At 31.3% G+C, this 25,700-nt stretch overlaps 2 protein-coding genes across 4 annotated transcripts in view; both read right to left on the reverse strand.

The window, feature by feature from the left end:
• LOC126880490 (protein ECT2) overlaps positions 1–6,659 on the reverse strand; it is a 125,074-nt gene extending 118,415 nt beyond the window's left edge. Inside the window, exons 1-4 of one of the 3 annotated variants that reach the window (XM_050644367.1) lie at positions 6,349–6,658; positions 5,994–6,189; positions 3,836–3,983; positions 2,437–2,649 (exon numbers count right to left, since the gene is read on the reverse strand). In XM_050644367.1, coding sequence (XP_050500324.1) covers positions 2,437–2,649; positions 3,836–3,983; positions 5,994–6,189; positions 6,349–6,436 — 645 coding nt within the window. In that variant the 5' untranslated portion in view covers positions 6,437–6,658. Of the gene's footprint in view, positions 1–2,436; positions 2,650–3,835; positions 3,984–5,993; positions 6,190–6,348 lie in introns of all 3 variants that reach the window. The other 2 variants (XM_050644369.1, XM_050644368.1) reach the window with 2 other exon arrangements.
• Positions 6,660–12,121: 5,462 nt separating this feature from the next.
• Positions 12,122–25,700, reverse strand: part of LOC126880492 (enhancer of mRNA-decapping protein 3) — a 37,609-nt gene continuing 24,030 nt past the window's right edge. The window contains exon 5 of the mRNA XM_050644371.1: positions 12,122–12,758. Within this exon, the coding sequence (XP_050500328.1) occupies positions 12,284–12,758 (475 nt within the window). The 3' untranslated portion in view covers positions 12,122–12,283. The remainder of the gene's footprint in view (positions 12,759–25,700) is intronic.

Below are 25,700 nucleotides of genomic sequence, written 5' to 3' on the forward strand. Positions count from 1 at the left end.
GGAGTACCTCTGATGCCGTAAAAGTGCAGTTTTTTTAGTAAAATTTCATGAGAAACACAGTCGAAGGCCTTTGAAAGATCACACAACGTTACAGCAGTTTTGTTATGCTTCTCCAGGCCATCCACTATGCCACTCATCACATCTAAGAGTGCATGAGTTGTGGAACGATTCTTTCTAAACCCATATTGTGAACTGGTAAGAAAGTTATTGGTTTCAAAGTACGATATTATGCGTTGCTTCAGAATTTTTTCTATTATTTTACTGAATATGGAAACGATAGAAATTGGTCTATAATTGTCTACAAGATCACGATCGCCCTTCTTAAATACAGGAACAATTTTGGAGTATTTAAATCCAGTTGGAAATATCCCGATTGAAAAAATGTTATTAATGAGATGTGTTAAAGGATCAGTAATTATTTCACAAGTATTTTTTATAAAAGAAGCGTTTAGCTCATTTGTATCCAAACAATTTGAATTTTTTAGTGAATTTATAACCTCCCATACTTCTTGTTGAGTAGTTGGAGATAGAAAGAATGAACTCAATGGAGCTGGGAAGTTTTGATAGTTCAAGATTATGTCGTCTGATGTATTAGGAAGGGTTTTTATAATGTTCTCAGCAATTTCAACAAAAAAGTTATTGAAAGTGTCACAAGATAAATTGGTTGTTATATTATGTGAACTATTTGTTTTGTTACGCTCATAGTTAATTATCTTCCAACACGTCTTGGATCTATTCTTTGATGTTAATATTAATTTCTCATAAGCCATCTTTTTTGCGTTTTTCAACTCAGAATTATAATGATTTTTGTATTTTTTATATTCGTTGTAATGTATTGGATTTTTAGTAGAATCAGCACGTATTTTATAAGAGTGCAGATAATTTCTCATATTTTTTAAGTTGTCATTAAAACAATTTACAGGATATTTTTTATTTTTAATAACCAATGTTTTTAGTGGAAAATAATGAGATACTGCATAATTATAATTATCTATTAAAAACGTTGCTAAGCAATCTACATCAAAATCACTATCAAAAATGTTCCAGTCCAACTCTGATAAAAAGTTTCTCATTTTTAAAATACCTTCCTGTGTAAAGGCTCTAGTGCAAAAACTTGATTTTAATTTATTTGATGATTTGCTTAACTTAATATACTGTCCACGATGGTCTGAAAAACAAGGTTCAAGGACATTTGTCTCAAACTGATTTTCTTCAAAATTTGTCATAATATTGTCTATACAAGTGGCAGATGTAGCAGTGACTCGAGTATAGTCATAAATTGTTTGTTTTATACCAAAAGATGATGTTATAGAAGTCAATTCACTAATGTTTGGCGATTTTTCCTTTAAAATTAATATTAAAATCTCCCAAAATCACTACATTCAAATTTGGCCTCATAATGTGATCCAATAGATTTTCAAAATTTTTGAAAAAAGACTTAAAATCGTTACATTTACTAGATCTATACACTACCAATACAACAGTGTTAATATCTTGAAGAAAAATTCCACAAAATTCAGATGTTTGTTCAATATTAAAACTATCGCAGTTTATAGCTTCAAATTTTAAAGTGTTTTTAACATAGATTACAGTACCACCATTCTTTTTATTCTTCCTACAGAAACTGCTAGCAAGTAAATACCTATCAATATTTATGTATTTGAGATTTGCTTCACTCTGCCAGTGCTCTGAGAAGCAGACAACGTCAAAGTTAAATTCCAACAAAAATAAATCAATCATTTCTATTTTATTTGCTAAACATTGAACATTAACATGGAACACACTCACCAAGTTATCGCCAATTAAAATATTATTATGTTTTTCAGGAACTTCTAAACTTCCTACGTTAACATCAATATTTCTTCCATTTGTGTTGACTAGTCCTTTTCCAATACGGCTGCACTGTTTTGAAAATTTCGTTTAAATTTAAATCTTCGAACAATTGCCCCTTGGGGCCATAAAGATGGATTATTTATTTCATTAAGTTTTTCTAAGGGGAAAGAAACTTTAAAGGATGATGCCGTTTCCGTTTTATGCCATTGAACACATTTAAAATTAATATCTGGAGCAGTCTCTTTTAGAACATTTAAAAGATCCTCACTTTCCATTTCTACACCCACACGCGACACATGAACGTGACCCATTTTAGGGACGGTCGTAAAATTACTGACTACTTTATTTCCAAAAATTGGTTTGTATTTGTCATAGTTTAAACTATTTGGTTTTTGTCTATTTATCGGAACAGTATTATTTGATTTGTTGTTGATGTTGCCAGCTAGTCCATAGGTTGTTCGATGGCCCTCTGTGTTGTTCTTAATCTTTTGGCTGACAACTCTAAGTGTCACGATCTCCATTACATATAATAGAATAGAATAATAATCTGTGAAATAGTTTGCGACTGTGCTTAATATTTTTTATTCGACAACAAATACTTACAACATGTTCCTCCATAATTCCGGTAAAGTTTAAGTCATCTCGACGTTGCCAACTATCAACTACCCAACTGGGATTCATCACTGGAACACGAAAGGTGGCTGCGTATTGGTACTTATCGCCACCAGAAGTATTTGCGATCAAATGGGTCACTTTGGAAGACATGTCTTTTCTTATAGATCCTCCCATGTGATGTAATAAAGTTACTAATTTTGCCTGCAAAAAAATGTATATCAGAATTAACCAATAAAAGAAGTTCCTATATGTAACAAATATTTTCAAACAAAAATTGTTAACTGTTATAGCGTGTAACATTTTGACAAAACATATGTATGCAGCTTTTTTACAGGCCTTTTAGGCCCAGAGCTTTGTTGTTCTTTTCCATAGCTTTCTGTTATTTGTCAACTTTTTCCAGTCTGTTATTCCTTTTTCTTTTAGGTCTTCTACTACCGCCTCTCTCCATTGCTTTCGTGGTCTTCCTCTCTTTCTTTTATACTCTGGCACTCTCCATGTTATTTTCTTGACAACTCTGTCATCATCCATTCTTTCTACATGGCCCAGCCAGTGCAACCTTCTTGATTTTATTACGCTATCTATTTGTGGTTCTGTGTAAATATTATAAACTTCCTCATTTGTCCTTCTTATATACCCTTCCTCTGTTCTCTTCCCACATAATATTCTTCTGAGTATTTTCCTTTCCCATCTTCTTACTGTTTCTTTTGTTGTTTGGTTGAGTATCCATGTCTCACATCTGTATGTCGCTGTTGGTCTTATATAGTCTTGTGAATCTTGAATTTGGTATTCCATTCACAAAATACTTCTTTCTTAACAGGTTCGGTGCCCATCTTGAACAAGAGTCACTTGGCTGGTACCATGTACTTAAATCATTCAATTAGTAACACAGTACTACTGACACCACTTATGCGTCATCGGCACCTTTGATAAAACCTTCGTGACACTACATGCACCAAACGTGTTAATACTGCTCTTTATAATTATATTTCTTAGTAAATGGATCTTTACCATAAAAAGGTCGAGATTGTGTTAAATATCTTGGAAGTTTTTTACCTCATACATATCTCAAATTTATTACCTAAAGACCCTGCCATTGAAGAAATGCTGATTTACATAATATCTATTGGCGTCGATCCGTCGATACAAAACAATTTGAATCGACCCTCTCACATCTTCATATAAAACTTGGACCTTTTTTATTTATATAATACATACCTGCAGTGCAAACTCTAGGTGTTAGAGAATAATTTTCTAAGTGGAAATTGAAACTCAAATAAACTTGTTTTAGAGTAAAATTATGGCTTATTCTCAACAAAAATAGTAAATGGAAAGATCCAAGTTATAGATGTTCTACTATGCGCACAAATATAATTAATAGTATACTTACTAGTTCTTCTTTTTCCCGAAAACCTGTGAAACAGACGATAACCCCAGTCATAGCTAAGTTATACAAAGGCCTAGTATTACATGGAATTTTCTCCTTTTTGACAGCCAACTGCTTAAGGGCCACAGACCCCAGTAACTGCTGCTTAGATCTACCAAAAATAAATGAGTAGTTATAATAAATTGTTATCAGTTTGCTGAATTATTAACTTAAAAACATATATTACTGTACTTGCCAATAAATTACATACTGACTGGCCCTCCTAATATAGAAATTAAATAATACAGATTGAATTGAAAATGCATGGCCCCATTGTTTTAATCTTTTCAGCAATTAAGGATATTTGAGGTTAGGTTGTGGACGAATTAGTTTTACATAAACTGTAACAAAGTTGGTGGTCAATTTCCACTTCAGAAATCATTTTTTAGAACCATTTCTGAAGTGGAAATAAAAATTAACTTATTTTAAAGTAAAATTATGGCATATTGCCTGTAAAAATAGCAAAATATAGTAAAACTTCACAAGAAAATAGCTTGAGAAAACATTAACTTCTGCTTTTAAACATTTTTTCTATGATCTTGTTTAGCAATATAAATGGCAATATGTCATCATTAGTTTTTTCTGTCTATCTCAAAGATATCTGTAATTAGCAACTAATTTGTTTTATATTTAACTGAGTAGGTTGATAACAGATTCAAAATTTTGTGTTGGTTTCTGTTTTGACTCATAATTGTCTTAATTATTAGTGTACCACTAGGCCAGAGTTATTTGTTATTATATTTTGGCAATCGGTCCAACATAAATAAAATTTATAGAGGTTATGACCCATACGTTAGATAATGTTCATGTTGTGTTGAGTCTTTCTTTTTGTCATTGTCATTAAATGATACACAATAAAATTAGTTATATTTATTAAATATATCATGGCACAGTTCTAAAACCTACAAAATAGAATAAGTATGCCAAAAACAAAGACTAAAACCAGTACTTCTTTTAATGAAGAAGAGAGTTCTTGCACATTTAAATACAAAAAAGTATTTAAATTTTGCCCATCAGCCCTACCAAGTTAAAAATATGAGGTCCATTTCCCCGATTTAAGTTTATATAGGCAAGTCAAATTACACGGCCCAAATTTTCCCTGGCTCTTTTCTGTCTCTCTCTAGGACCTCTCTCTTGTATGCTGGCCACAATCTCGATTCACTGTTTGAATGGGACGGGGCCATTCCATCAGTATTGACAGTTCATTGTTAACAACTGGCATTGTTGTCATTGGCTGGACATTGATAGAAATGTTATCAAGAATTTAAAATTATCATCAATGTCCAGTTTCTAAGGACAATATCGTTAATATCCAGCCATTGTCGACAATGACTAATTCAACAGGCCATTGTCGATATTGACCAGTTAATAACGTTATTGACAGTATTTACATTATTCTCCGTAACATATATACTTAAGTTTGAGTTTCATTTAAATAAGTGTAACTAGTTGATCTTATGATTAGTTTTTTATAAAAATGCCCTAGGTGTTAAAGGCCTGTTGTGCATATAAATGAATATAAAATACAGTGGAACCCCGAAAAGTCGGCCTCCATGAACCCGGAAGTCCGGTTAACCCAGACTGCTTTTCACCAGACAACACAAACATTTCTTCAGTTTGACTGAGTTTTTTTCCAAGAAATGAACAATACTGTATACAACTGTACGTAATTTAGTTGTATTCTGCATATGTATTTCATGTTTTTGCAACTATAATGGAGTTTATTTGTAAGTACACCATATTTTATTAATTTTTACCATATTCTCCGGCTAACCCGGATTTTCGATAACCCAGATCGGCTGTGGTCCTGATTAATCCGACTTATTGAGGTTGCATTGTAATACCAAAACATTCCAAGTAAATATACAGCTAAATGCTAGATTATAAACTAGTACAGTCGAACCCACTTATTGGAATAGCCTTCGTGCCAAGTAAAAGAATTCCTATAACCGAGATATTCTAATAACCGATCATTGGTGGCTAGTAAAATCGTTTCGGGACCTCAAATTTCTATTCCTTAAACTGGGATATTCTTTTAAGCGGTATTCTCATAAGCGCGTTCAACTGTATCACTATTTAGTATTTACATCGTGAAGTGATGTTAATATAAAAAGATACATACTTGAATAATACATTAAAGACATCTCCATCAAATTCTTTGACTACATATATGGTGGTACAGCTATCATCCTGAGTATACTCTTGTCCATCTTTTGAAGTCACAATAGGAAGAGCAAAAGATTGAGCTACATTGTAAACATCCGAATCACTAGCTACACTACCGACCAGGCACAGTCTTAAATTCGATTGAGAAGACACTAGAAAATAGAAGGGAAACATTAAATTAAAGGAAAAAATAGTCATGTGAACTTTTTGGTCATATTAACCTTGAAGTAGTCAACATAACCTAACTTATAACTAATAATATACACAAGTTAAATTATTAGGGATAGATTTTCTAGTAGTGTGAAACCTACCGTCGTTTCTTGAGACATCATCACCGTTTGAATCGCTGCACACTGAACCCTGGTTATGAATGATCTTGGGAGCTCCAACTTCGTCCATTTTGGCAAGCGACTTTTTGATTAGGACAGAAACACAACAGAAAATTCGTGGCTTTCTATGAACTAATAACTAAAAATGTACCACTATCGAATTCTAGTTCTTTTCCACTAAAATATATTAACGCACTATGTAACTTTAACCACATTTTTACTTTGTTTGGAACAAAAAAATCCTCTACCCTAACTTTGAAGTTAAATTTGACTTCCTCATTGGTTGAATTTTATAAAACGTTCATTTTTGAGCAGTGGTGCCACGATCTACGTACTAAAAATCAGTAGTTTCTGAGTTAAATGATCCAAAAACAATTTTTAAAAACAGCCTATTCTGTGGTTTTTTATTTTAATATCCAAAAATATATTTGAAGTATTGAAATTAAAATTCAAATTACAACTTGGTTTAATAATAAACAACAATCAATTTATTTTTAAATACCAATGGCACCTAATGGAATATGGAATATTGATATATAGTCAGATTTAATAAAAAAAGGTGCTAGCATATCTTGTATACAAATTATAGTTTAGTTATTTTTCATACGTCAATTAATAGACCATTTATAATAAAAACCTACTTTCCCCATGGACCTCTTGTAAACATATTAACAATCTGTAGATGTCTTGATAAGTTAGTATCTTAGGCAACATTGCAGAAAATATTCGAACTATTCGGTAAACTTCGCTTCGGCATATTTTGGCAGTGCTGCCAGCACAAGTTTGTTGTCAACAAGGCTCGCTACAATGTCTCTGACGTCAGAAGTCTGTGACATCACATGCAAAAGTTTTCGTTTTTCGTATCCACTATATTTTCTGCATATATTATTTGGTCTGTTGTCGACCAATGGGTGCATTCAGCAGACACAATCGCTAACTAATCGATTAGTGATTTTCTGCTGAATGCCACATAAATTGTGACATTCAGCATATAAATCACAAATCGATTACTAATCGATTAGTTAGCGATTGCGTCTGCTGAATGCACCCAAGGTCTTCTAAATTCTACCTGATATATTTTGCGTGATTTGATTTTCTATGATTTGTGACAAGATTTTGTAAAATACTTCTATAGAGTCCTTTCCGTGAGCATTTCTTCAGTGCGTCATAGTTTTTCGATTTCTTTCTAACGCATTAAATTGCATGTGACAGAAAAAAAGGCACGTCTGTGATTACAGACATTTATAACATTTATTCTAGTTGTCGATAGATGGCGCTATAATCGAAAAAAATTGTTTACGAATTATATAATAGGTATACCGGGTATACCCATGATACTATAAATAAAGAGATAGTATTTTCCCGTAGCTCAAATACGTCCGAGTTCGCGCATTGATTACGTAACTGGAGACCGGAAGTTGAATTTGAATTCTTGTTAAAGTTAAATGGGATTTGTATGCATTATGTGATGAAATTATTCAATTAGCAAAATAACATTAAACTTCAATGTATTCGAAAAGAATTTAGTGTCGAGATTCCAGTAAAAATAACTGTCAAAGATAAAATATAAAATACAACCGCGAACAATTCAAAGTAATCGGACATTACGAATGATTACGAACCATTACGAACTTGCCGGTCTCCAGTTACGTCACGACTTCCGGATGTGCAATATATTATCTTGTTATTTATAGTATCATGGGTATACCTATGAGACGACAATGAGACAATGAGACGACTTAACGCCTTTGAAATGTGGACGTATAGAAGAATTATGAGGGTTTCCTGGGTAGATAGAGTTACGAACAATGAAGTACTGAGAAGAATAGGTAAAGAGAAGGAAGTTGAACTGACAATTAAAGAAAGAAAACTACAGTACCTCGGACATGTGATGCGGGGCGAGAAGTATGGCATCCTGCGACTCATAATGCAGGGAAAGATAGATGGCAGAAGAAGCATCGGCAGAAGACGAATTTCATGGCTGAAGAACCTGAGAGAATGGTTTGGATGCAGCTCAAAACAACTATTTAGAGCTACTGCCTCAAAAATTAAAATAGCTATGATGATTGCCAACCTCCGTAGCGGAGATGGCACCTGAAGAAGAAGAAGGGTATACCTACTTACGAATATAATCTGCACAATTTATAAGACTATACAAATCACAGAAAATACCATTTTATAAATGCAAGAAACACATTTGATTTGTTTTTATTCCAAATTGAAAATAAAATGTGACAACTGTCAGCATTTTTTCAGTGCGTCACAGCTTTTCGATTTCTTTCTAACGCATTAAATTGCATGTGACAGAAAAAAGGCACGTCTGTGATTACAGACATTTATAACATTTATTCTACTTGTCGATAGATGGCGCTATAATCGAAAAAAATTATTTACGAATTATATAATAGGTATACCTACTTACGAATATAATCTGCACAATTTATAAGACTATACAAATCAAAGAAAATACCATTTTATAAATGCAATAAACACAATTGATTTGTTTTAATGCCAAATTGCACATAAAATATGACAACTGTCAGATTTAACTAAAATGTCATGTTAGAATAAATGTCATAAATGTGTATTATCACGGACTTACGTTTTTTTCTATCATTTGTGACGCACTAAAAAATGCTCATGAAAAGGACTTAAGCAACGCGATGTCTATAACTTCACATCTCATTTTGTGACCTTCATATTGGGCATATCCTTGCTTTGGCGCACTCTCTTGGCATTTCTTCTGTTTCCAATATGCTTTTTATAAGGTTATGTATTTTTTATGTAGCCTTTTCCCTTCTGTTTTCATCATTTTCGTCGATATTTCTGTTACTCCTGGTCTTTTATTAATTTTTCGCGCCCTTATCTCATTTTCTATTTCCTCTTTTGTAGGTATTCCTACCACATGATCATCTTCAATTATAGATTGTTTCCATTTCTTCTTCGTTTTTGTACAAAGTTGTGTAGGTAATAATTTCTCATTATTTCCCTGGTTCATTTTATTAAGTATCCCTTTATTTTTTGTGTATGGATTATTTTTCTGATATCCCCTTTCCATTTTTCTGCATTCCTGGTAAAAGGATCTTATTTCCTACTTTTGTAAGTTTTTCTATCTCTTTGGAGTTGGTTTTCGTTGTATTTTCTCTTTTGTTTTTGTGTATTCTGTGAATATTCTTGTGAATTCTGTGTATTCTTGGCTGCACTGTCACGATTATTTGTTAAATTAATATTTTATTCTTATTTTTCTAATTGCTTCTGCTACTTTTTGGCATTGCTAATTAGTAGGTACCATTATTTTGTTTTGTGTTTTCTATTAGCTTTCATCAAGGTTTCTTTACTCGTATTTAAAACTTCTTTATGATTTCCCACTTTTCTTCAGGGTTTTATGCTTCTGGTAGTTTGTTTAGTCTGCTGGTTACTCGTTACTTCTTCTGTGCCGTAGGTATTGTTTTTTAGTATTTCTGTGTTAAATTGTTTTCTAATTTCTTTGTTCCTTTAATTGTCTTTCTCGGTTTTTGGCTATTAACTAAAATTTTTTCATGCAAGAATTCCAATAATTTTTGTAGTTTTAAAAATAAATTTATGAAAATGTAAATAAAAATGCCACAGTTGAAATTTATATTTAATATTCTGCACAATATGATCACTCTTGTTCCACCTGTCAAAAGCGTAGTCAAATTTAATAAAAATAATAAATTGGAAGAAACAGGGATCAAGTGTAAATATAAAAAGGGATCAACAAATCCTTAAATTATTTTAACATAAAAATGTTCAATCATCTTTAGGATGTAAAGGAATAAAGAATTTTGGGCCGAATGGTGATTTATACGTATCCCTACTTGATTGAAAATATCCACGGGGAATCCCAGGTTACATAAATATAATCTGTCGTTATTCGAAGAATGAGGTAGTGGCAGTACTGGCAACAACGAACATTTCGGAGTAATTTCTGGTGTTCCCACTGGAGGTGGATCCAAAGCCAAATCAGGACCTTTTTTCTTATTTACTCAATCAAACAGAATAAATTAATTGTAGGCCTGCTTAAAGTCGACAACAGGACATATACTGCTGTTTTCTTGTAGTACAAATATGGTATGGTACAAATATAGTCTGGTATTGGTCTCTTGTCGGCCAATGTCTTCTAAATCCTGCCTGATATATTTTCCGGGATTTGATTTTCTTTATGAATTGTGACAATATTTTGCAAACTACTTTCTATTACAACGCGATGTCTATAACTTCAAATCTCATTTTGTGACCTTTTCTGTGTATTGGGCATATCCTTGCATGCTTTGGCGCAGTCTCTTGGCATTTTTCTGTTTCCCATATGCTTTTTATCATATGCATCTCTTTATGTAGCCCTTACTTTCCTGTGTTTATCATTTTCGCCGATATTTCTGTTACTCCTGGACTTTTATTGTTTTTAGTGCCTTTATTTCATTTTCTATTTGCTTCTGTCTAGGAATTACCGTGCAAGGTACCGTTTCTAGGTACTCTAGGGACCGTACAAGTTCGAAAAAGCGACACCTGGTTTCATAGCCCGGCAACATTTTTCGCACTTTTAATTATATTGGCCAATCATATTGGTCCTGGTTACTGGACAATTGTTCAAGGCCATAGTCAAAAAAAATTATAAGAAGAAAAAGTAATATTAAGGTTATGTTATTAAAAGGTAAACAATTTTATGTAATAAATAAAATTAATTATTAAAATGCACTACTACAAGCAAAATACAATTAATTAAATTTACTTTTATATAATTGCATATATCAATATTGTGGAGCAACATATAAGTTTTCTTCATCATTGACAGTAGATATGAAATATACGTCAATTTGACAATGAATTATTTAAGAAAGTTGCAAGATTTCTCCGCTATTCGCGCACGATCGTTTCTCGTATCCCCTCCAAGTACTTGCACACGGCGAATATGGTTATCTTCAATTTCATGGATTGTTTCCCTTTCTTCTTCGTTTTGTTTAACAGTTGTGCAAAGTAAGTTTATCAATTTCTCATTATTTCTCCTGGTTCATTTATTTGTATCCCTTCATATTTTCAAGCATGGTTTATTTTTTGATATCCTCTTTCCATTTTTCTTGTTTCCTTGTAAAAGGATCTTATTTCTATTTTTTCTTGAATTTTTCTTCTCTTTGAGTTTGTTTTAATTATCTTCGAATCATTTATTCTCTTTACAATTCTCTGTATTCTTGTCTGCTACTGTCACCATTATTTGTTAAATATTTTTATTGTTATTTTTCTAATTGCTTCTGCTACGTTTTGGCATTTCTCATCATACCACTCTTTTGTTTTGCGTTTTTTATTAGCCTAATTGAAGTTTATTTGCTCGTATTTAATACTGCTTCTATTATGATTTCCCGCTTTTCTTCCAGGTCTAATATCCCTGGTTCTTAGTTTAGTCCACTATTCGATCCTTTTTCGTACTTCTTGTGTGCAGAGGTGTAACCCAGGATGATCCTAAGGGGGAGTTACATCCTAAGGGGGATAATGGTGTTAAGCGTATAGAGCTCAAAGTACATCCAAAAGGGGGGTTATAACACCCAAAACCACCCCCTGGTTACGCCTATGCTTGTGTGTCGTATTATCTTTTAGTATTTATATGTTTTCTGATTTCTTTGTTCGTTTTATTGTCTGTCTGGAGCGTTCGGCTACAACTACAATTTTTTCATGCAACATTTCCAATAATTTTTCTGATTTTAAAAATAAATTTATGAAAATGTAAATAAAAATGCCACAGTTGAAATTTATATTTAATATTCTGCACAATATGATCACTCTTGTTCCACCTTTCAAAAGCGTAGTCAAATTTAATAAAAATAATAAATTGGAAGAAACAGGGATCAAGTGTAAATATAAAAAGGGATCAATAAATCCTTAAATTATTCTAACATAAAAATGTTCAATCATCTTTAGGATGTAAAGGAATAACAAATTTTGGGCCGAATGGTGATTTGTACTTGATTCCTACTTCATTGAAAATATCCACGGGAAATCCCAGGTTACATAAATATAATTTGCCGTTATTCGAAGAATGAGGTAGTGGCAGTACTGGCAACAACGAACATTTCGGAGTAATTCCTGGTGTTCCCACTGGAGGTGGGTCCAAAGCCAAAACAGGTGCTTTATTCTTGTTTACCCAATCAGACAGTAATGGATAGTGTTTAGGATTGTCAGCATCTTCACAAAGAGCTACTATTATCAGATCTGAAATAGGAGGTAAATCTGAGACGTTGTTAAGTACGCGATTTTTGGTTAGCATGTAAAGTGACAGTTCTTTTTTAATTATTGGTGCGTCCATCGAAACTGTGAATACTATAGTTTGTACACCATGACTAGCTAATTGTCTTGCTGTATTCACTCCGATAGCTCCTTGCCTGAAACAATAAATAAGATTTTAATTCAAATGTTTGCTTTTTGAAGTTATACTTCTTTAGGCACGAGGGTGAATTTTTATATTCCCTGGCGCATGCGCACACCGACAGTATATTAGTCAATTATCGTTATACAGGGTGTCCCGAAAAGATTGGTCATAAATTATACCAGACATTCTGGGGTCAAAAATAAGTTGATTGAACCTAATTTACCTTAGTACAAATGTGCACATAAAAAAAGTTTGAAAAAAAGAAAGAAATTTGTGCATCCCATAAAAATTTTATGGGGGTTTTGTTCCTTAAACCCCCCCTAACTTTTGTGTACGTTCCAGTTAAATTATTATTGTGCTACCATTAGTTAAACACATTGTTTTTAAAACTTTTTTGCCTCTTAGTACTTTCTCAAAAAGGCAGTTTTTATCGAGATATTTTGAATATTTGTCAAATCCACCACATATTTTTATATGGTTAAGTAACATTATAAAATATTATTTTCATAGTATTACCTCTCTATCTCTATAATCGTACATCTCCATATACAAATATGTGGTGGATTTGACAAATATTCAAAATATCTCGATAAAAACTGGGTTTTCGAGAAAGTACTAAGAGGCAAAAAAGTTTTAAAAACAATGTGTTTAACTAATGGTAGCACAATAATAATTTAATTGGAACGTACACAAAAGTTAGGGGGCTTTAAGGGAACAAAACCCCATAAAATTTTTATGGGGTGCACAAATTTGACTATAATTTTTTTTAAAGATCCTCCTACCATAAGAATGTCACACGTATATTTCCAATAAAATGTGTCTGATAGTTTTCGATATATTGGAAAAATTTGATTTTCATTTTGTAACTTCAAAGGGCTATAACTTTTTTATGTGCACATTTGTACTAAGGTAAGTTAGGTTGAAGCAACCTATTTTTGACCCCAGAATCTGTGGTATAATTTATGACCAATCTTTTCGGGACACCCTGTATATGACAGTATATTTAGTCGCTCAAACGTTATACGGGATCGTATTGGGTGTTAAAATCATCTGTCAATAATTGTTGGAGATTATGGATCAACAAATGTTGTGTATATTAATTTTTATTGTTGTGATGCCAAAGAAAAAAGCAAGTTTATAATTATAGTGACTTTTTAAATAGTTTTTAAAAGCGACAGGTACGTAATAATTGTAAATGTTTCAGTATCCTAATAAAATTACATAGGTACCTACCTATTTGGAAAATTTAAGAACCTATCAAAATAGCATGTAATGCTTTGATTTACATAATTTGATTACCATCAAAATTTCTGTCAATATTCACCTAATATATTGTTTTCTTACTCTATAGACACGGCGAAAACGGCGGGTTCGTTGGAAAAAATATTCCCATGAGATTTTTTTGCATAATCACATTCGTGAGACACCCCAGAATAAGGTTCAAGAAGTCGATCACGCGAAAAGTGGTCCATTTTTTTTAACAATTTTTTTTAATCAAATTGCAAAACTTCATATTTTCGACCGGGAGAAATTTTTTTTGGCTTTTTCGGACCATTACGGACAGAAAAGGTCTCTTATATTTTTTCTCTAAAGTTGATCGTGTTCGAGTTATAAGCAATTTAAAATTTGAAAAACGCGAAAATAGCCATTTTTAAGACTTAATAACTCGGTTAAAAATGATTATTATGAAAGTCAGAAAGTGACTAAATCTTTAAAGCCCCCCTTCATAATCCTGAAGAAATTTTTGTCATTAATTTATTACTAAGCTATTATTTTTAATTATTAATAATGAGTGGTAAGATCGTATTGACGTGGCTGTAAATGTGAGTGCGAGTGAGATGCGCCATTGGACTGCCTGAATGGCATCTCTTTCGCACTCATCATGGACGGCCGCCTAATACGTGCATGGCGTCCATTATTTTTACTTAAAAATAACAGCTTAGTAGTCAAATAATGACAACAATTTCTTCAGGATTTTGTAGGGGGAGGGGACTTTAAACTTTGATTTAGTTACTTTCTGACTTTCATAGTAATAACCTTTAACCGAGTTATAAAGCCTTAAAAATTGCCATTTTTCGTTTTTTTCAATTTTAAAATGCTTTTACCTCGAAAACGAATAACTTTAGAGAAAAATTATAAGAGACCTTTTTTATCCAGAATGGTCCAAAAAACCTAAACAAATTTGTTCCGGCCAAAAATATTGATTTTTGCAATTTGATTAAAAAAAATGTTATAAAAAATTTGGACCGCTTTTCGCGTGGGCGACTTCTTGAATCTTATTCTGGAATGTCTCACGAATGTGATTATGCAAAAAAATCTCATGAGAATATTTTCTCCAAAGAACCCGCCGTTTTCGCCTTGTCTACTATATTTTGTTTTATTTTAATATTTCAATATTTCAATATTATACAAAAATCAAAATAATTTGGTTAAATTCAGAACTGTCAAAAGTTTAAACCGTTTAGTTCGTCGATCTTCCCACATAATGCATGTGTCTCCGTGGGTAGAAGTGTAAGATGAATGAATTCCAATACTAACTGCGCAAACATAAGCGGGTTCGAACCCCAATAGAAACTTTTATTTTTTGTTTCTTTATACATTTTATGATTGTAAGTATATTTATTATATAATTTTTTTTTCAGAAAATACGTATTTAGTTAAATTTTTTTCCGACAATTATTGTTCAGAAATCATTTGTGGCATTTTTCAATGTGTTTGCGTGTGTTTTATTCTTTTATTTTTTTAATTTTTGGTACTGTTTTAATAAAATTTTTTGAAAAGTAGTAAGTATTAAAATTAGTTTAATATTTAAATAAAATATAAATAAACTGTTTAAAGTATATTAATTTCGTTGAAATCATATAATAGAAGTATAACTTCTAACGTGCGTACAAAGTACACACACATTTTTTTTATACAGGGTGTTCAGAAACTCTACCGACAAACGAATACAGGAGATTCCTCAGGTAATTTTAAGACAATTTAACCAAATTTATCTAGTCCGAAAATGCTTCCTAAGGGAGCTAGAGCTTTGAAGATGGCGTCTTGTAATTAGTTTTTCTTAAGTACCTCCAGAACGCTTCTAGTTAGAAAATCGAAAATTGGTACACATATTTATCTTCCAGAGATAAATCAGTTTCATCCATTACGAATTTCTAGGACTGGTCATAGGCGCCCGTTTTGGATAGGACAACGGCTATTTTATCGCATAACTTTTTTGTCTTTACGTTTTAAGCATTTTTGACTTTGGTTTATTAAATTATAAGGTATTCTAGTACTCTTAATTTAAGTCGATAGGATACACCGTTTTCTAGAAAAATCGATTTGAAAATTTTTCGTTTTTTGAATTAAAAAAAAAAATAAAAAAAAGTATTTAGAAAAACGAAAACTTCTACGTTTAATTATATCCCAGAGATGAATCAATTTCATTAGTTGCGAATTTCTAGTATCGATCATATGCGTCGGTTTTGGGTAGGTCAACCGTTATTTTATCGCATAACTTCTTTGTCTTTAATTTTTAAGCATTTTTGACATTAGATTATTAAATTATGAGGTATTCTAGTAGTAAAAGGTACTATTGCTTTAAGTTGGTAAAATACACCGTTTTTTTTTAATTTTTCAATTTTTTTTCAAGCTCAAGAGACGAAAAATTTTCAAATCAATTTTTCTACAAAACGGTGTGTCCTACCGACTCAAAGAAAGAGTATCTTTTAGTGCTAGAATACCTCACAACTCACAATTTAATAATCCAAAGTCAAAAATACTTAAAATTTAAAGACAAAAAAGTTATGCGATAAAATAACTGTTGGTCTACCCAAAACGGACGCCTATTACCGGCACTAGAAATTCGCAATGAATGGAATCGATATATCTCTGGAAGATAAATATGCGTACCAATTTTCGTTTTTCTAACTAGAAGCGTTCTGGAGGTATTTAAGAAAAACTAATTACAAGACGCCATCTTCAAAGAGCTCTAGCTCCCTTGGGAAGGGTCTAGGATGTTTCATCGCCGCCGTTTCGATGCCGCCAGTTCGATGCCGATGCCGGCCGATTCATCGCCAGTCAATTAATCGCTATCTGATATATTTCCGAATTTTCGACAGTTACAATAGGGAACTTGCACATTTTTTTTTTATTAGATAATAATGTTCAGTTTTGTTTAAAAATGAGATTTCCAAAATTTCACGCTTCAAAAACTCGTAATAACTTAGAAATACATATTTAAAGTCTTCTGCGGTATAAAGTAGTTCAAACGGCCCGTGACGTCACATAGTTTTGCATTAGTTTTTATTATGGTTATATTTCGCTGTGTCTAGGTACACGATAACGTGTACGCAAATAAAAAAGTTAGGTAGACGCGAATTAAACTTCATCAAGCCAGTGACGTCATTATTTAGCTTGCGCAGTGACTATATATTTTGGTACATGCTATTTTGATATGTTTAGTGTTTGTTTGATAGAAACATATTTGTTAAGGGAAGGGAAGCAGAACTATTCAGATGTTTCAAACTTAATTGTAATAAATCAATGTATAATATAAAAGTATATATTTAGGTTAGCAAAATAATTATATGTATTTAGTTTACATGACATGTAGGTACAAAATATTGTTAAAATAATTTTTATACGTAAGTGAATGGGGAACTTGCACATGTTTTTTTTATTACATAATAATGTTCAGTTTTGTATAAAAATGAGATTTCCAAAATTTCCCGCTTCAAAAACTCATAATAACTTAGAAATACAAATTTAAAGTCTTCTTTATTTTAAAGTAGTTCAGACGGCCCGTGACGTCACATAGTTTTACATTAGTTTTTTATATGGTTATATCAGTGATGTGGGAGGGTTATATGTAAGTATATTCTTCTTCTTCTTCTTTAGTTTATTGGCCTCCACCTACTTGGGTATTTGGCCACAGCATCTTCGCGAAATATGGGAAAATATTTATATTGTAATGACATTTTTTGATCACTATACTTAATAGGAAGTGTGTACCTACTAATTTTTATCGTTAAATACTTATGAGAATAATAATCAGAATAAAATCACAGTATAAAATTAGTAGGTATAATGGGAGTATAATATACATAATGTATGTACTTACTTATCTGCTTTAACTCCCCGAACTTCTCCGACGGAAAAATTTTCACTCTTTTGAAAATATGTAGCCACCATACACATATCAACTATAGGTAAGTTATCAGACTGCCCTTTACAAAAACCCTCTTCGGTCATTTTAAAAAATATATCTTAAAAACACTCAAATATATCAGAAATAGAAATTATCAAATATATTTATAAAACTTAGTGTCAGTGTCAAAACGAATGCCAAACCTATGAGGGAACTTACACATTTTTTTATTACGTAATATTATTCAGTTTCCTTTAAAAATAATATTTCCAAACTTTCACGCGGTAAAACCTCATAATAACTTAGAAGATCTTCTTCTTCTTCTTCCTTTATTGGGTTATATCCCTCGGGATAATTCGCCCAGCTTAAACTTAGAAGATAATTTAAAATCTATATATTTTTTTCTGTTTTCTGGCCTTGGTTTAGAAGAACCCTTAGCCAATGTAAAATAGTTCAAACGATCAAAAACGCTTGTGACATTACATAACTGTATTTTCTACTGACGTTTATAGTGTCTAATTTAAAATTATATACAATTTTGTTTACTTTGTTGGTGCAGAATGTACATGCACAACTATATGACGTCACTATGCGTTTTGGACCACCTGTTTTAATTTGAATTTTTAATCGTCTTTAGGGGCCAAACGAAAGACAAACAAAACTTTTTTTATCTTTGATACATGTTTTAAATTATGTTCTGTTGTGATTTATAACATTTTTTTCGAATTTAAAAATTTATGCAAGTTCCCTATATGCAAAATAAGCCACAATTTAACTAAAAAAAATATTTTATTAACGTTTAGACGTCCAAATCGGATGTCATTGTCAAAATACAAAAATTAGTCAGATTAAATAAATTATTAGAAAATTTTTTTTACTAAGCAACAACATTTTTGTTTAATTTAATAATATTTTGTATTTTGACAACGACATCCGGTTTAGAAGTCGAAACGTTAATAAAATCAATTTTTTAGTTAAATTGTGGCTTAGTTCTCATTTAGAATAGTTGATTACAAAAATGCCACAAGGATAATAGCTTCAGAACAAGTTAATTATTATTGTGAAAGCTTTAGGTCTTCCTTATATTTTAATCTTTTACGGTAATACTATTTCATTTATAACTAAAAAAAATATATATTAATTTATAGTCTCTTATCTTTTTCGTACTGTTTTAAAATGTTCTTAAACTCATTAAAAGAACTAAATAATTGTCCACACTCCGTAGTTAATTTAAAAACAAACACTATACAAATAAAAAATAAGAAATCACTGACACTAACTTTTTTATTTGCGTACACGTTAGCGTATACCTATACACAACCTTATATTTAGGTATATTCTTCTTCTCCTTCTTTAGTTTATTGGCCTCCACCTACTTGGGTATTTGGCAAGATCATCGTCGTGGAATAAGTCAAAAATATTTATATTCTAATGACATTTATCGTATATCATTGTAATAATATATACCAGTTTGTTAAAATTGTAGTTTTATACTGTTTTTGAAGGAAAGGAACGAAGGTTTACTATTGAAAATAAAACCATTTTGTAAAAGTACAAATTTTCTATGAATAGGTCTAACGATCAAAAACACTTGTAACGTCACATAAATGTATTTTCTACTGACGTTTATAACGTCTAATTTAAAATTCTGTTTACTTTATTGGAAAAATGTACATGTAAAACCAAGTGACGTCACGACGCATTTTGGACCACCTGTTTTAATTTGAATTTTTAATCGTCTTTAGGGACCAAACGAAAGACAAACAAAACTTTTTTATCTTTGATACATGTTTTAAATTATGTTCTGTTGTGATTTATAACATTTTTTTCGAATTTAAAAATTTATGCAAGTTCCCTATTATTAGTTATTTTTAGTATTAATTAGGAATTCTAGGAAATGCGAGATATGACGGCGATGAAATGGACTGGCGATGAACCGGCGGCATCGAAACGGCCGGCGATGAACCGGCGGCATCGAAACGTCCCATTCCGCTTGGGAAGCATTTTCGGATTAAGTGAATTTGGTTAAATTGTCTTAAAATTATCTAAGGAATCTCTTGTCTTCGTTTGTCGGTAGAGTTTCTGGACACCCTGTATAAAATAATATTCCACAGACTGGCTGTGACTGAAAACTGCTTCAGTTCCTCGGCTGGAAGAATTATTCCCCCGTTATTTTGATTCGATGATGATATTACGATCTTTACAGACGTTACTAAGTGCAAAACAAATAAATGTTTCTTTAATTTGTCTTACACTTAGTTGTCAGAGATTTGATCTCCAAAAATGATACGAACACGTTGAATTTTGCTGAGAACGTCAAATTTAGAACCCCAAAAATGTGCAAAAAAGTTTGTCACTCCTACCCTCGGACTTCCCCTAAAACCACCCTTCGTAAAGAGGGTGGAACGGAACACATCGATATAACGAGACTTTGTACACCGTAGAAAACAATGTTTTAAACAAGAACTTTAGCTGAGATAATTTTGAATGAAAATGTTTATTAGCACTTTTTATGTAGAATGAACCGTTCTCTTCGAAACAGTGCTTGAAGCGGCCGGCGATTTTGGATAGCAATTACGAATTATCATTTTTGATGGTTCTCATGAGATCAATGTATACATTTATATAAGACATTTTTAGTCTATTTTTAAAAGGTATTTTTACCTTAGTATTTTTACCTTAGTATTATTTAAAATACCTTTAGTATTTTTCAGTGGCTCACCATGTTATTGTAAGTATAACCAAACTTTGTTTTTACCTTGGTCATCATTTTAACTTTAACATTTTGCTTTAATTAATACGGTTATACTTATTTTAGGTAACACTGATGATGCTCTTGTTACAGAGCGAAAACGTTTTGTTTTAATATTTGTAGCCCTTTTAAGGGCATTTAAACGTTTTCTACACTAAAATTTTATCAAAAATTTGTTTTGAATCAAAATAACTTGTTATAATGTCTTATAATGAGATTTATGAGTCCCTTATAGTGGAGTGCATATAGATTTTCACTTCGGAAAAATCAAACAAGATAAACTTTTTGTAATTTCATTAAGAAATGTTTAATAAACACCATAGCAAAAAGTTCTACTCGAGAAGTGGGTGCTTCATTTTTTATTAAACAAATTAACTACGAAATTAGATATTTTTTTAAATACATCCGAAAATATAAATTTTAGAAAAAAAACTGACTTGACCATTGAAAAATTCAGAAAATTTTACAAAAAAAACCTTATATAAAGAATTTTCTAAAATTAAATCTGTATCTTCTATAATTTTTTATTTATAACGCTAAAGTCACCCTTCTCACAAACATTGGCGCACTGTAAACTAACGTACGGCTAAGTTATTTTAATGTAATTCTTTAACTAATGGATCAAATGAAATTTTACAAATTGAACATGAAAGATGAATAATTAAGCTATCTTATAGTTACAATAGAAATAAATAAAATGTATGGGCATAAGTACGGTGTGGGCGGAAATTGAGCCTTACATGAATTTTGTTTAAAAATGATTTAAAAATGTGTAACTAATACAATTTTTCTTATAAAACTCTCAGTTTTGCACAACTTACTTTTCAAGCATATTACTAAATGATGTTTCATTAAAAAAAAATCTCAAAAATTTATTTCAAACGATATGACGTCCCAAAAAATGTAATTTTTGAAATCTTCGTAATTTTATAGAATTACTACCACTTTAAGAGGATCGGTACGTATTTTCGGCTGCAATGCTATTCAAATGGGGATTCATTTTTTTCGAATCCTGAGAAAACTAATAAGTATTTTTGAAAAATTTAAACGCAGAATGAAAGACTACGTTATTAGCGAGGGCCGAAAGTCCCTGAGAACTTCTATAATGTTTATTTTAATAAGTTACAGGGGTGAAAAACTAAGAGAAAATTTAGTGTGATTTTTAATTTCAAATATCTCATTCAAAATAAACTGTTTATTTATTATAAGGGACTTTTGGCCCTCGGTAATAATTTAGCCTTTCATTCTGCGTTTAAATTTTTCAAAAATATTTATTGGTTTTTCAGGATTCGAAAAAAATGAACACAATGCCGTGGTAATATTTTCCAAACCTATCTTTGTCTTACAACGCACTCAGCCGAATATAATATTGTCAGCATATATTGTCAGTCAGACACTGACAATCACTGACAATTTTAAATATTTGACATTGCATCGGGAATATTTTGAGTTATTGATTAAATATTATTGATATATAGTGTATTTGATAAATAATTGATTTAAGACGTGAACTTAATAAAAAGTTATTTATTGTGTATTATTTGTGGAAAATCCAAGCAGAGGATACATCCGGATAATATATTCTGTGATCCAAGTATTTTGTTGTTAAAGATGTTCAAAATTGTAAGCGTTCCATAACAATATATTATTAAAAAATCACTTTAACACATTTCCTCTTTTCTCGATTGAGTATTAGTTTTTGTTGTACAAATAAATTATTACAATCACTGAATACATCGTTAGTGAAAAAATTATCACATTTATTAACTGAATTAATAATTTGCAATTATAAAAATAACAGTTATCCAAGAACATTCAAAAACCATCTCTTTAAATTAATGATGACATTTTCAAGTAGAATGACATTCTAGTAATGTTTACATATCCATACCAGTGTGAATTTTACTACAGGTAATTTGCCGTGTAAAGACAGAAAAAGTAGGGATACACGTAAAATATTTGCGAATTATGTACCCATATCCTTAAGACGGTATTACTCAAATTTGAACAAATATATTACAGTTTTATAAGTGTTTTTTTTAACCTTAGGATGTAGTCTTTAAAATGAACTAAATTATTTTACTTTAGAAATGAAATAAACTATCTCTTTTTGAGAAAATTAAGAAAGATAACAAAAATGTAATACAAAAACCGAAAATTACCAGCTAAAAAAATGTTTATACATAGTGATCAAAACTTTTTCTGTAAAACTGACCTAAAATAGATTTAATAATAAGCTTCAACAATAATAAATGTTCAGTAAAAAAAAATTTTTTAGCTCTTATACAGTATGTCTGCGTAATTTGGAACTTATTGATAACTTTTTTATTATACGAAACAAAGTTATTCTTTATAAAATACTCGTCGTATGTAATATAAGATGCAATCATCAAATATCAAATTTAATTAATGTTATACGAGGTATGTCAAAAAATATGAATTACACTCAAGAGTAAAGTACCTTTACATTTCATAATATCGAGAATTGTTATTAAGAAAAGTTGTTTGGAATTAAAAAATTTGTTTTAGTATTCAATTACATCCTTCTGATTAAAATATTGTGAATAATAAAGGCACTTAACTCTTAAGAAAAATTCATATTTTTTACATACCTCGTATAAAATTAAAAAAGTTTGATATCTGATGGTTGTATCTTATATTCTAGACCAGGAAGAGCATTTTATGAAGAATAACTTTTTTTCGTAAAAGTGATAATAAAATACACACACCGGCAAAATTAGCCGAACACGTTAAAAATGGGACATGTTTGATGTCTCGTATTTCATAAACCATTGGTCCGATTTAAGTGATTCTTTTAGTATGTTATAGCCTTATTATTTAAAAATATCGGTATAATAATATTGTTGCTAGACAGATAAATGTCATTTTATACCGGGTGTAACAAGCATACTGTGTTTTTTTTTAAGTTCGGAACACCCTGTGGAATATTCCAGCATATATAAAATATTAAAATTAAAACTCGATTGTAGAATTATGCTTTCTTAACATTTTCTTTTTTGATTCATTTGCTTATGTTGGAAAATAAAAAAGTTATGTGCTTTAACAACTAGCCATGTTTTTTATCAATAAATCCTCATAGTAGGGGAGAAAAGTATGCTATTTGCAATTACTCGAGCGTTCTTGTGACCTGGAGTGGGTTGTGAAGAGTGGGTGCTACAACCAAAAAAAGTTAAGTTAAGTTTTCCATAAAGTGTGGGACTCTCCATTTTTCAATTTAATTTTCCATTTCCACCAATCGTTTTTTTCGATTATAGCGCTATTTATGCATAATAGGGAAAAATGTTGCGAATAAAAGTTGCTTATTTTTACGTCAAGGATCCAAATCTGCAATAAAAATTGGGGGCTCCTATATTTTAATGTAACCCCCACCCCACCTCCGTGGGGGGTCTTGTTTGGTGCCATTCGGTAGATTTTTGAAAAATATTGAATAAGTGTATTTTGCAGTTTTACGATCTGATGTTCATTTCGCAAAATATCGCAGGGTTCGTATTTATAATTTTTAATTTACCCCCACCCCTCTCCGTGGGGTGTCACGAGCCCCCACGGAGGTGGGGTGGGGGATTTAATTTAAAATCTTAAATAGGAGCCCCCAATTTTTATTGCAGATTTGGATTCTTTACGTAAAAATAAGCAACTTATATTCGACATATTTTTTCGAATTATGGATAAATAGCGCTATAATCGGAGAAAAATGATTGTTTGAAATGGAAAATTAAATTAAAAACTGAAAAGTCCCCCACTTTGTGGAAAACCTAACTTAACCTTTTTCTGATTTTAGCACATACTCTTCACAATCCAATAGGTTCCCATAACGCTCGAGTAACTGCAAATTTAGTATACTTTCCTCCCCTACTATGAGGATTTATTGATGAAAAACATGTATAGTTGTTAACGTACATTACTTTTTTATTATCTCACATAAGTAAATGAATCGAAAAAGAAAATGTTAAGCAAGCCTAAGTCTACAATCGAGTATTAATTCTAATATTTTACATATGCTAGAATATTCCACAGGGTGTTCCAAACTTAGAAAAAAACACAGTATGATTGGTACACCCGGTATAAAATGGTATTTACCTGTCTAGCAATAATATTATTACAACGATATTCTTAAATAATAAGGCTATAACATACTAAAAGAATCACTCAAATCGGACCACTGATTTATGAAATACGAGACATCAAACATGTCCCATTTTTAACGTGTTCGGCTAATTTTGCCGGTGTGTGTAGTTATCATAATTGTAATAAAATGATGATGAATATCCGTAATTTGAGAAAAAATTGAAAATTTTCTTTTCGATTAGAATTATGTAGACATAGTTTCTAACATTCCAACATTTAAATTCAGCGTTATTTAGACACATCCTCAATGCCCCATATTTGTTGCCAAAACTCAAAATCAAAATTCCATGCTATAGGTTTTGAGGATTATGCTTTAACAATGGAAATTCCATAGTGATTGTCAATGAAAGTGATGATTTTATTATGAAAATCACATAAACTTTGTTTATTTAAGTTTTATAGCAACTAACTTCATTTGCAGCAAAATGCAAAAATTTTTACCTTTGAGTTGACACAAACTTTATTTAAAAAACTGATTTCGCCTGTCACTGTCACCATAACTGACATTCAAAATCGCCGGTCACTTCAAGCGTTCATTCTTTCTGTGAGAATGGTTCAATATATACACAAAGTAGCCCCTATATTTTCTGTCCCTTCCCCTACGAGGTATGGTTTTAGGGGAAAGCCTGGGGGTAGAAGGGGCAAAATTGACATCCTCAGCAAAATTCAGCTGGTTTGTATGATTTTTAGAGGTTCAGTGGCATTTTCATCTCTAGCAACTGAACTAGATGAAAATGTATAAACATTTTCAATTTCTTTACAACACGAAAATGCAGCAGCTGCATAATACTCTGGTTAAATTGGAGAGTGTAGGAAGAGTCTATACCGGTTTCGGGTATTTTTTTACCCTCGTCAGTAGTCCCATATCCTCTTCTCTCCGATTTCCCCAGGTACCATGTTTTGGGCCTTTCCGAATTGCAAAGAAA

Source organism: Diabrotica virgifera, chromosome 2 (assembly GCF_917563875.1).
Source record: "Diabrotica virgifera virgifera chromosome 2, PGI_DIABVI_V3a".
NCBI lineage: Eukaryota > Metazoa > Arthropoda > Insecta > Coleoptera > Chrysomelidae > Diabrotica > Diabrotica virgifera.